Source organism: Hyla sarda, chromosome 1 (assembly GCF_029499605.1).
Source record: "Hyla sarda isolate aHylSar1 chromosome 1, aHylSar1.hap1, whole genome shotgun sequence".
Taxonomy (NCBI): Eukaryota; Metazoa; Chordata; class Amphibia; order Anura; family Hylidae; genus Hyla; species Hyla sarda.
The window spans coordinates 584,449,257-584,461,057 of NC_079189.1; the positions used below are offsets into that span (position 1 = coordinate 584,449,257).

Genomic DNA, 11,801 nt, shown 5'->3' on the forward strand with positions numbered 1-11,801 from the left:
GGCCTCTAACACTGCCGTGGCCCCCCCCCCTTATAGAACGGGAGCGGACTCAGGACATACAGGTACGCCCTGGTACTTAACAGGTTAAGGTGAAAATGGGCTTGGTCCTTAAGGGGTACTCCGGTGGAAAACTTTCTTTTTTTTTTTAAATCAACTGGTCCCAGAAAGTTAAACAGATTTGTAAATTACTGTATGCTACAGAGGAGATTTTTTTTATTTATTTTTTTATTTTTTTTTTGTCTTGTCCACAGTGCTCTCTGCTGACACCTCTGTCCATGTCAGGAACTGTCCAGAGCAGCATAGGTTTGCTATGGGGATTTTCTCCTGCTCTGGACAGTTCCTGATACGGGCATCAGGTGTCAGCAGAGAGCACTGTAGACAAGACAAAAAGAAATTCAAAAAGAGAAGAATTTCCTCTGTAGTATATAGCTGCTAAAAAAATACTGGAAGGATTAAGATTTTTTAAATAGAAGTCATTTACAAATCTGTTTAACTTTCTGGCACCAGTTGATTTAAAAAAAAAAGAAAAAAATTTTCCACCGGAGTACCCCCTTTAAAAGGGTACTCCACTGGCCAGCCTTCCGGCTGCATTCGGAACACTTAGTTCCGAATGCTGTGCACGCACTGTGGGGGATGGCCACGCCCCCTCGTGACATCAGGCCACACCCCAATACAAGTCTATGGGAGGGGCATAATGGCCACCCTGCCTCCTTCCATAGACTTGCATTGAGGGAGCGTGGCCAGATGTCACAAGGGGGCCTGGTCAACCACCTAAGCGCGCTCACAGCGTTTGGAACATTAGTTCCGAATGTTGAAGGAGATATCTCCGGGAATAAAACATATACATTTTAGATGGGGGAGTCTGAGTGCTGGGGCCCCCCGTGATCTCCTGTATGGAGCCCCTACCCCCTCCATATATCTCCATGGAAGAGCCGTAGATAGCAGAACACCTCTCCCATAGAGATACATAGAGGGGGCAAGTCGGCCCACGCTTCATGCGGGGGTCATGACGCGCCACTCCAGGGAAGAGCCGGGGCTTCATACAGGAATTCGCGTGGGCCCCAAATGCTCAGACCCCCTGCAATCTTTAACTTATCCCCTGTCCTGCGGACTACTACTTTAATTTTATTCTATATTTGATGCATTGGAGCAATAAAATCTGCTTGGTAAAAGTATACATACCCTTTAAAACCAATTTATCCAGTGCATATTTATTTATTGTTATTAGAACTTTGTGGAGCCATGGAAAGAGTTGACACAAAACATCATGTGTACTGTATGGGATAGTTTTGTATGGTCAGAGGCCACACAGTGACCCCCCGACCTACGATGGCCCCGACATACGATCATTTCAACATATGATGGGCTCTCAGAGGCCATCGCATGGTGAAGGCAGCATCAACATACGATGCTTTTGTATGTCGGGGCCATCGCATAAACGGCTATCCGGCAGCGCAGACTTCTTCAGCTGCCATCGGATAGCCGTTTACGGTGCCCCGGAGATGGTCTCCTACCTGTCCTCGGGGCTCTGGAGCGTCCTCTTCAGGATCCCCTCCATCGCCGGCACTCTCAATCGTCGTCATCATGTCGCTGCGCACGCGTAGTGATGATGGTGACGTGAGAGCGACGATCCCGGGCAGCAGAGACGTTCTGGAGCGGCGGGAACATCACGGGGAAGCGGCGACAGTGATGGAGCGCAACATCCAGGGCAGCGGTGACGGTCCAGAGCGGTGGGGACAGGTGAGTACAACTTCCTATCCTTTACATTGCACGGATCCCTCAACATGCGATGGTTTCAACAAACGATGGTCCATTTGGAACGGATTACCATCGTATGTTGAGAGACCACTGTATTCCCTCTTGCTCATAAACAAACTTTTTAATTTCTTACGAGATTCCCAAGAAGCAGCTTTGCTGTTGCGTTTAGTGCGGTATTTGTGTAAGCTGTTGGAATAAAGGGGTACTCCCCTGGAAAACGTGTTTTTTTTTTTTTAATCAACTGGTGCCACAAAGTTAAACAGATTTCTAAATTACTTCTATTAAAAAATCTTAATCCTTCCAGTACTTATCAGCTGCAGTATGCTCCACAGGAAGTTATTTTCTTTTAGAATTTATTTTCTGTCTGACCACAGTGCTCTCTGCTGACTGTCAGTAACTGTCCGGAGCAGGATAGGTTTGCTATGAGGATTTGCTCCTACTCTGGACAGTTCCTAATATAGACAAAAGGTGTCAGCAGAGAGCACTGGGGTCAGACAGAAAGGAAATTAAAAAAGAAAAGAACTTCCTGAGGAACATACAGCAGCTGATAAACACTGGAAGGATTAAGATTTTTAAATAGAAGTAATTTACAAATCTGTTTAACTTTTTGGCACTGGTTGATTATAAAAAAAATAAAAATGTTTTCTAGGGGAGTACCCCTTTAATTTTATTTTGCTTCCCTGCAGGAGTCACCACCCAACATGTCACCAGAAGTTACGTGGTTTCAAAGGAAGTAAGGGTGTAGGTGCAGTCTTCTAGATCCGGCCTTTCAGGAGACGTAAGTCATTTTTAAAGTGGTACTCCGACATCAGGTTTAATAAAAATAAAAAAATGTTGCACAAGCATATAGCATTGCTTACCTGTCTGCCCCAGTTCTGAAACCACCAAAACTCCATTTGTGCGTCCGTAGTCCTCTCTTCCTATGTCAGATAATCACTGTGCTTCCTGGTTAAACTGTTATTCAGTACTACAATTCCCAGAATGCAATGGTTTCCCTCAGCTCATCATCACAATAACCCTCCCACCTCCCTGAGCCGCTGCAGAACATTGCTCTAAACACCAGACTTTTTTTTTTCACACAAGTCTGCAAAAGCTGCTGTGTTCATTTCCTGTCTGCTTCTCTGCCTGTGGCATTGTTCAGCACAAGGCAGCATGCAGTAGACACACTTCATTATCATCCCAATAGATATATATGTATTTAACAGACAAATGGTAATGTAGGGGTTGGTCAGAGGTGGTGATGTCACTAAGGAGGCGGGCTTGAGCTCAGAGACAATACCCAGCCACGCCTCCTGAGAAAGCAGATAAGTGTTTCCCAACCAGTGTGCCTCCAGCTGTTTTCGGGAGTCATAAATAGTTTTGCAGCAGTTGGAGGCACACTGGTTGGGAAACACTGCAACAGAAGAGGATGAGTAGTCTCAGGAGAGAGGGAGTAGTCTCAGGGAGCTGGAGACATCATCCCTCTGACGAGAGGACTACACAACTTCCTGTCAGGGGTAAAATCACGCAAAAGCCAGTACAATGTGATATCATTATATTAGGAAATTATTAATCTTGGGGTGATCGTTTTATTTAAATATTTATTTTATAATGGAATACCCCTTTAAATGTTCACCAGAGTTTGGCTGTACCTCCAGTAAGTTTTCTAGAATAGTGTTCCCCAATCTGTTGCAAAACTACAACTCCTACCAAACCCCTGACAGCCTAGAGCAGTGTTTACCAACCAGGGTGCCACCAGCTGTTGTAAAACTACAACTCCCAACTGTCCAGGCATGCTGGGAGTAGTAGTTTAGCAACTGCTGGAGGCACCCTGGTTGGGAAACACTGGCCTAGAGTTTGGTGGGAGTGGTCACAAGTTGGGAAACATTGTCCTAGATCAGTGTTTCCCAACCAGCGTCTCTCCAGCTGTTGCAAAACTACAGCTCCCAGCATGCTGGGAGTTGTAGTTTTTCAACAGTTGGGAGCACCCTGGTCGGGAAACATTGTCCTAGAGTCTTAAAGAAATAAACATGCACACAATAGGTTCAACTCAAGATAGTCCACTTCCAAATTTATTTCACTGCAGTGCTGACAACAAATGGTTTTACTGGCAGAGTTCACACGAACAGCATGATGCAACCCGCATTATTTCACGGACGAACGAAGGCCAGACCACCCCAGAACCCCTCCTTCACACGCACCCCTTCAATATTCTATGGGTTACTGAAAACCAGTAGAAAGTGAATAGCAGTAAGGCTGGACTGACACTTGGACACAGATCCGCAAGGCGGTCAGACACTTCCTTCAGACCAGTGATGTCCAACCTGCAAGAGTAAAACTTCACCCTACAGTTGGGAGCTGTAGCTCGCTGCAGAGCCACATGTTAGGGATAGAACTGCTTTAGACTAAACACTTGGATATTAACAGTAGTTCAGAGACTTTTGAAAGGAGGGGAGATTCAAGCCACATAACCATTGAAAAATTCTGACCATATGTCAGATTTAGGATCTACAGTCCGCTTTGCAAAAGGTAACGGTGCAAAGAGCAATAATAAAGAGCTGTGTGTGAACCTGAAGGTTCCGGACAGATACCTTGTGGTTTTATAGTGCTGTTTAATACAAAGAGGTACAATAAACTGGTGAAGAGCCAGACTGGTTACTTTAGGGCAGTGTTTCCCAACGAGGGTGCCTCCAGGTGTTGCAAAACTACAACTCCCAGCATGCCTGGACAGCCGAAGGCTGTCCAGGCATGCTGGGAGTTGTAGTTTTGCAACATCTGGAGGCACTCTGGTTTGGAAACACTGGTTTAGGGAAATATCGGACATGATATAAGCACTTATCGGGTGGGGTCGGGGGTGCCGAAACCTGCTGCCGATTGACGAAGGGCAGAAGCGCTCAGCTTAGGCCTATACTCCTAAAAGGGGTACTCCGGAGGGAATTTTCTTTTTCCAATTAACTGGTGGCAGAAAGTTAAACAGATTAGTAAATTACTTCTATTTAAAAATCTTAATCCTTCCAGTACTTATCGGCTGCTGTATGCTCCACAGGAAGTTGTGTAGTTCTTTCGAGTCTGACCACAGTGTTTTCTGCTGCCACCTCTGTCCCTGTCAGGAACTGTCCAGAGAAGGAGCAAATCGCAATAGTTAACCCAACAGTTCCTGACACGGAAATAGGTGGCAGCAGAGAGCATTGTGGTCAGACTGGAAAGAACAACGCAACTTCCTCAGCAGCTGATAAGTACTGGAAGAATTCATTTACACACCTGTATAATTTTCTGGCACCAGGAGTACCCCTCTAAGCGTTGAGGTGTGTGGATCCATAGAATGTATAAGAGTTCATAAACTGCTCACATTTTCGAGGAAAGCAGAACAAAGCTGACCAGAGCCAAAGGGGTACAGCTTCGTTTACAGCAATCAGTGGAGGGTGGGGGAGTCTTAGCACCCAGACCCCAATATCGAAACTTTTCTTAAAATACATTGCACTTTTTATTTTACATGTTCCAACCATGTCTTGTGGGAAAAGACAGATAACATTATTGGCATTAGTAAACGTTCTACCTGTAATGCAACTTTAAAGCCGCCATTCCCGCTCCCATAGACTTGTATTGAGGGGGCATGGCCTGATGGCACGAGGGGGGGAGGGGCCTTTCCGACCCCAGGAGCGCACACTTAGCATTCGGAACCACCTGTTCCAAACGCTGGCCAGTAGAGTACCCCTTTAAGTCAGAACATATTTCTGTCAGAAAGAATAGGATGAGAGAAAGAACACAACCTTCTCATGTAAGGTCTAAGGCGTATTATGTGGCAGGGTGCTTCCTTTACCGTACTGAGTGGGTAAAACCCTGGAAGCATTAGGAGCAGCTCCTGGCATTATAATAGTACATCTGCGGAGGAGCATAAACCAACCTGACGCTCAGAGAATGCCATCTGTCTCATACACCATCCTCCTTGGCAGGGATCGGCAAAACCGACCAGGGAGATCACTTTTAGTATATTCTCCTAGAGGTGCAGACAGGACGGCATCATCCATTATATTACAATGCAGTGTTTCTCAACCAGGGTGCCTTCAGATGTTGCAAAACTACAACCCCCAGCAGCCTTCAGATGTCCGGGCATGCTGGGAGTTGTAGTTTTTGCAACAGCTGGAGGCACCCTGGTTGGGAAACAATTATAAGGATTTCCCACGGCATGCTCAAGACACCAGATAGGTAGGGGCCCCAATTCCATTTAGAAAACAAGAGGTCCCCCCTGAACTCAGTTCCTCGGATGTTGTGTCTGCAGCTTCAATGCAAAAGACTGGAGAGGTGGCCATACGGGTCGGCTACTCTCCCTACTCAAGTCTATGGTGGTGACAGAAGCAGTTGAGCAGAGTTTGGCTGTAAGGTGTAAGGCTATGTTCACACGGCAGAATTTCCGAGCAAAATTCTGATAAAGAAATTCCGCTACAGCAGAGTCCCATTGATTTCAATGGGATCCTGCTGCACAGTGCACACGGGGAAATTCCGCCGTGTGCACTGTGCAGCAGGATCCCATTGAAATCAATGGGACTCTGCTGTAGCGGAATTTCTTTATCGGAATTCGGAAATCCAGGCATGTCAATTCTTTCTCTGGATTCCGCTGGGAAATGCATTGCCGTCTATGAGCAGCCCTAGCACTACCCGTTTTTGGCTGTGTACACATGGCCTTATACTAAGTAACGGCTGTGAACTTATGTATGTCATTTCCTTGTTGCTTAAGCATTGGGGTGAATGAGACTGAATCTTAGGCTATATGCACAAGCAGCAGATCAGTAGTAGAGATTATATGCGATAGGTTAGGCCATTTTCCGAGCCCTAAAATAAATGATTTTCATTTGTAAAAAAACGAACAAAAAAAAACTACGCATCCTGCCAGGGAGGAGCCGACTTTTTTTCTTTCTAGTGTCAGCGCCTCCTAGTGGCAAGAGCATATACCCATAGTAAGTTGTCCCCCCAATGAAGAAGCGACCGAGAAATAACTATTTTCATTTGTAAAAAAAACAAAAAAAAACGCTGTGGAAACAAAGCAAGAACGAGGTGGTTTCTGCAGCAGTTGTCTGGATTTCTGCAACTATATTTAATGGCTAAAATGGCTTTTTGGTGAAAACCTAACACAGCAATTCTGAGGGAAGCCCCTGATATCTCTGGTATTTTAACACTTCGGACTGCACTTTTAGGCTATGTTCACATTTCGAATGACCGCAAGGGAAATTCGCTCCATGCACCGGATGACTGGGGTGCCGCAGCGGACATCCTTTCTATAGGGGGATAAGCTGTTTTCCGGCACAGTAGCCATTTAAGTTTATGGGATTATGACTGTCTGGCCTTACAATAGATAGGTTGATGTGGACGACCTACTATATACACCCAGCTTGGAAACCTTTTCTGTAATTTATTATACTCCTAGGTCAGTGTTCTCTAGAGATGAGCGAACTTACAGTAAATTCGATTCGTCACGAACTTCTCGGCTCGGCAGTTGATGACTTTTCCTGCATAAATTAGTTCAGCTTTCAGGTGCTCCGGTGGGCTGGAAAAGGTGGATACAGTTCTAGGAAAGAGTCTCCTAGGACTGTATCCACCTTTTCCAGCCCACGGGAGCACCTGAAAGCTGAACTCATTTATGCAGGAAAAGCCATCAACTGCTGAGCCGAGAAGTTCGTGACAAATTTAATTTACTGTAAGTTCGCTCATCTCTAGTGTTCTCCAAATTAAGGGCTCTCCAGCTGTTGCACAACTCTAACTCCCATCATATCCTGACAGCCGGCATAATGGGGCTCAGAGTTTTGCAATAGCTGGAGGACCCCAGGTTGAGGAACACTGGCCTAGGCCAATGGTCTACTACAGACAGATGTTTTGGACTACATCTCCCATGATGCTTTGGCAGCATTTTGTCAGTGAGAGCATCATGGAAGATGTAGTCCACAACATACGCAGAAGGTTGCCTTACCCTGGTCTACTACCTTGTGGTTTTTCGGTAGCTAAGAAACTACAACTTCCAACAAATGCTCAGCATGCTTGGAGTTAAAGTTTCCGAAAAACCGAAAAGCTACATTGCGCAAGCTTCTATTTTAGGAACGCACACTCTTCTTTTAATTCCTATTACAATACCTACTTTGCGCTGGTTCTTTTTAACCTTGTTCACATTAGGTTTGCTATATATCAAAAACAGGAATCGTTTTGCAAACAGACTCAATGTTATAAAAGCAAAACGTAAAATAAATGTGATAAATCATGCAAATGCGGCAGCATCCGTGTTGGGGATAAAATAAACCGAGAGCATGTAATGTGGTTATAGGTTAGCTTTCGACTGTCCCTAGCACAGCTAAAACAAAAACTGACGGAAAGCTGCCTTAGTTACAATTATATATATATTTAACCCATTGAGACAAATGCCACGAGATTTCCAGAGACGTTTACTTCCGAGTGCTGAAAATTGCAAACGAAAAAATAAAAGAAAATAATAATGAAGAATGTGTTATAGTGTGCACACAATGACATCCATGTGGATCAATTTACAAGAACAAAACAAAAAGCAGGGAAAAAGAATTAAAAACAAAATAAAAAACTTAGTAAGGGCACATGCCATATCTATTCATGTAACTTACAACTAAAGAAGGCTTTCCCCTGCCAACTTATTTTTTTTTCCTTTTCATACAACGCAACACGAAAACTTAAAAACACGGCTGGAAATTAAATACACCTACTGCCTATAAAGAGACATCACTGGGGTAAGGGCCCATCACCCGATGCTTAGCCTGGAACCTTACACTGTAAAACTATCCAAGTGCTAAAGGACTAGGGGGGAGCGCCCGCTAGGCCTCTGAAAATGGACAGAATCCTCCGCTTTATGAAGGCAGGGGAAAGGAACTCTTAAATTTTAACAACTATACAAATATTTATCCTATTAACAACTCCAGAGATGAAACATCGGAGTCTGGCGCAAGGTAACAACAAGATACGACAAAGCGTCAGCATCAGGACATGTAACCCTGCGGCAGATGGGATGAACCATCTCTGTTAGTGGAAATGTATTTCTTCGGGAGACAGTGCATGGACGCCCACGAGCTCCTTTCTTTCTCTCAGGGCTGCTCCTTCTTTCTTTCACTTTAGAAGTTGTCGTAATCTTTTTTATCTTTCTTTCCTTCAGCTTCAAAGCTGTCCACTCCGTCGCTGTCTCTCCTTCTCTTCCGGTTACTGTGGATATTAAAGCGCTGGTTCATCTGAGACAGAGGATCCATGCCCAGCACTTTGTGGATTTGTCGGAAGGCGAGTAGCCTTAGTGCAAACTGTGGAAGGACAAGAAATTAGTCTATAAAAGACACACTGTATTGTCCGAAATCTCTAAAGTACATAGCTAAATAGCTTAAAGGGATACTCCGGTGGAAAACTTTTTTTTTTTTAAATCAACTGGTGCCAGAAAGTTAAACAGATTTGTAAATTACTTCAATTAAAAAAATCTTAATCCTTCCAGTACTAATTAGCTGCTGAATACTACAGAGGAAATTATTTTCGGAACACAGAGCTCTCTGCTGAATCACGAGCACAGTGCTCTCTGCTGACATCTCTGTCCATTTTAAGAACTGTCCAGAGTAGGAGAAAATCCCCATAGCAAACATATGCTGCTCTGGACAGTTCCTAAAATGGACAGATGTCAGCAGAGAGCTCTGTGTTCCAAAAAGAAAATAATTTCCTCTGTAGTATTCAGCAGCTAATAAGTACTGGAAGGATTACGATTTTTTAATAGAAATAATTTACAAATCTGTTTAACTTTCTGGCACCAGTTGATTTAAAAAAATAAATAAATAAAAATTTAAAAAAAGAAGACATTTTTCCACCGGAGTACCCCTTTAATGAAGCACTCCAGGATTTTGTTTTTGGCTTGTATAATACGGCACAGGCTATTTCTAAAGGATAATGTAGAAGTATGTGTGTATGCCTTGTGCTTACCTGTTTTAGATGATGTGGCAGGCATGGGTTTGGCTACATAATTATTGCTTTATTTTTATTTTTTTAAACCAATTTTATTGTGATATGTATAAACAGCAAAATTACAGATATTATAAAACTGCAAGTAAGGAGAATAGAATGACCCAACCAGCACACTGGGCATAATGAGCAATCACGGAGCAAAATAGAATAGTGTCTCAACAGTATCTCAATAATTATTGCAATTTAATCACTGAAATTATTTCCTAATGCTGCTTAAATTTCCCATGAATCCTCTGGATTTGCAGATAGAGAGAGTGGAGTCTTATCACTGCACCTGGTCATCTAATAAGGCTGCTGTGGTTTACCCAGGTGATCAGGTAAAACTTATAAGTAGTTTGAGGACTGTTCACACTTTGTGCAGTTTTGATAAGTTCTCTTATTTAAAGTGCATTTTTCATAGAAATATTGACATGAGGCAAAAGTGATTTTCCCTACAACCACAACTGAAGTGTTTTATGAAATTTTAACAGCTTGATTTTAAAAGGGGTACTCCGCTGCTCAGCGTTTGGAACAAACTTTTCCGAACGCTGGAGCCGGGAGCTCCTGACATCATGGCCCCGCCCAATCATGACATCACGCCCCGACCCCTCAATGCAAGTCTATGGGAGGCTGCATGACAGATTTTAATAGATTTGTAAATGACTTCTATTAAAAAATCCCAATCCTTCCACTTAACTGCTGTATAATCCACAGGAAGTTCTTTTCTTTTTGAGTTTCTTTTCTGTCTGACCCCAGTACTCTCTGCTGACACCTCTGTCCAGAGCAGGAGCAAATCCCCATAGAAAACCTATCCTGCTCTGCACAGTTCCTGACATGGACAGAGGTGTCAGCAGAGAGCACCTGTGGTCAGACTGGAAAGAAATTCAAAAAAGAAAAGAACTTCCCGTGGATTATACAGCAGCTGACAAGTACTGGAAGGATTGAGATTTCTTAAATAGAAGTAATTTACAAATCTGTTAAACTTTCTGGCACCAGTTGATTTAAAATAAAATAAATTTTTTTTTCAGTGGAGTACCCCTTTAAGGGATGTCAAGAAAATTGCTCCCTGTAGACAATTAGGAAAACATGGCAGCCTTCGTCCACAGGGTGTGTGTTGTATTGCAACTCCGGTCCATTCACATCAATGAAGCCCTAGCTGCACTACAAGATCACCTGTGTCCCTGCTTGTAGGAGAAAGCATCCAAGTGTTTCTAATACTGTACAACCTCTTCATATTACAACCAACAGTAGGGAACCCATCACCATAATAGACCTGAAAAACTAACTGGATGTATTAGATGCTCTATAGAAAATACATCAGGAAGCTAAGGAAGTACTGCAGTGTAGGAAAAGGTATCCCCTATTTAAAGGTTACAGGATAGGCGTCTGATCGTGGGGGGTCTGACCGCTGGGACCCCCCCCCCCTGCACAGAGATACACGACTTCTGTACTCGTGTATCTCTGGCTCTCCCATAGAGTTGTATGGAGGGCACATGCCGACCCCTGTTCCGTGGGCGAAGAGAGCCAGAGCGTCGTGGATAGAGGATACTTTTTCCTACACTGCAGTAACCCTTTAACTGCTACTGGTAATTAGGGCCGATACCGGTAATCTGTCTCAGTGGTAGGACTCAGGAGGACCCCAGGACAGGCAGGGGGAGAGAAGCAGGTGGCGGTCTCTGGCCCGCACCGCAAAAGCCGCAGCAGTTCATTGATTTAAAGCACCCCCCCCCCCCCCCCCCCCCTGTCCTGGGGTCCTCCTGAGTCCTACCACTGACACCCCCCCCCCCCCCCCCCCCCCCGTCTCTGGCCAGTGCGGTGTGCATTATCGGATTATTGACAAGGTAATTGCCGATAACGTCCAAAATCGTGAATCGGCCAAACCGATAATCGGTCGATCCCTAGTAATTACATTATATGACTCAAGAAGAGTTTCCTCATAGAAGACGGCGTCATACAAGAGGCTTTTGGGGGCCCCTTTTGTAATGAGGCAGGGGAAAATGAACATAGGTACATCACCTGTGCACTGGAAGTGATGTCCTCTCTTTGCTGCTCAGTCATAGTAGCTAAAGTGTCATAATGTT

The 11,801-nt window shown here is 44.3% G+C and overlaps 1 protein-coding gene and 1 long non-coding RNA gene across 5 annotated transcripts in view; one reads left to right on the forward strand and one right to left on the reverse strand.

The window, feature by feature from the left end:
- LOC130295048 (uncharacterized) overlaps window positions 1-11,801 on the forward strand; it is a 93,173-nt gene that overhangs the window by 22,356 nt on the left and 59,016 nt on the right. For both annotated transcript variants that reach the window (XR_008848685.1, XR_008848682.1), the window contains exon 5: window positions 2,445-2,536. This is a non-coding gene — a long non-coding RNA (uncharacterized LOC130295048). The remainder of the gene's footprint in view (window positions 1-2,444; window positions 2,537-11,801) is intronic.
- The window catches only part of ZFR (zinc finger RNA binding protein), an 84,265-nt gene continuing 79,884 nt past the window's right edge, over window positions 7,421-11,801 (reverse strand). For all 3 annotated transcript variants that reach the window (XM_056545202.1, XM_056545210.1, XM_056545193.1), the window contains 2 exons: window positions 11,737-11,801; window positions 7,421-9,038 (listed from right to left, as the gene is read on the reverse strand). The exon at window positions 11,737-11,801 is cut by the window's right edge and continues 33 nt beyond it. In XM_056545202.1, coding sequence (XP_056401177.1) covers window positions 8,859-9,038; window positions 11,737-11,801 — 245 coding nt within the window. In that variant the 3' untranslated portion in view covers window positions 7,421-8,858. The remainder of the gene's footprint in view (window positions 9,039-11,736) is intronic.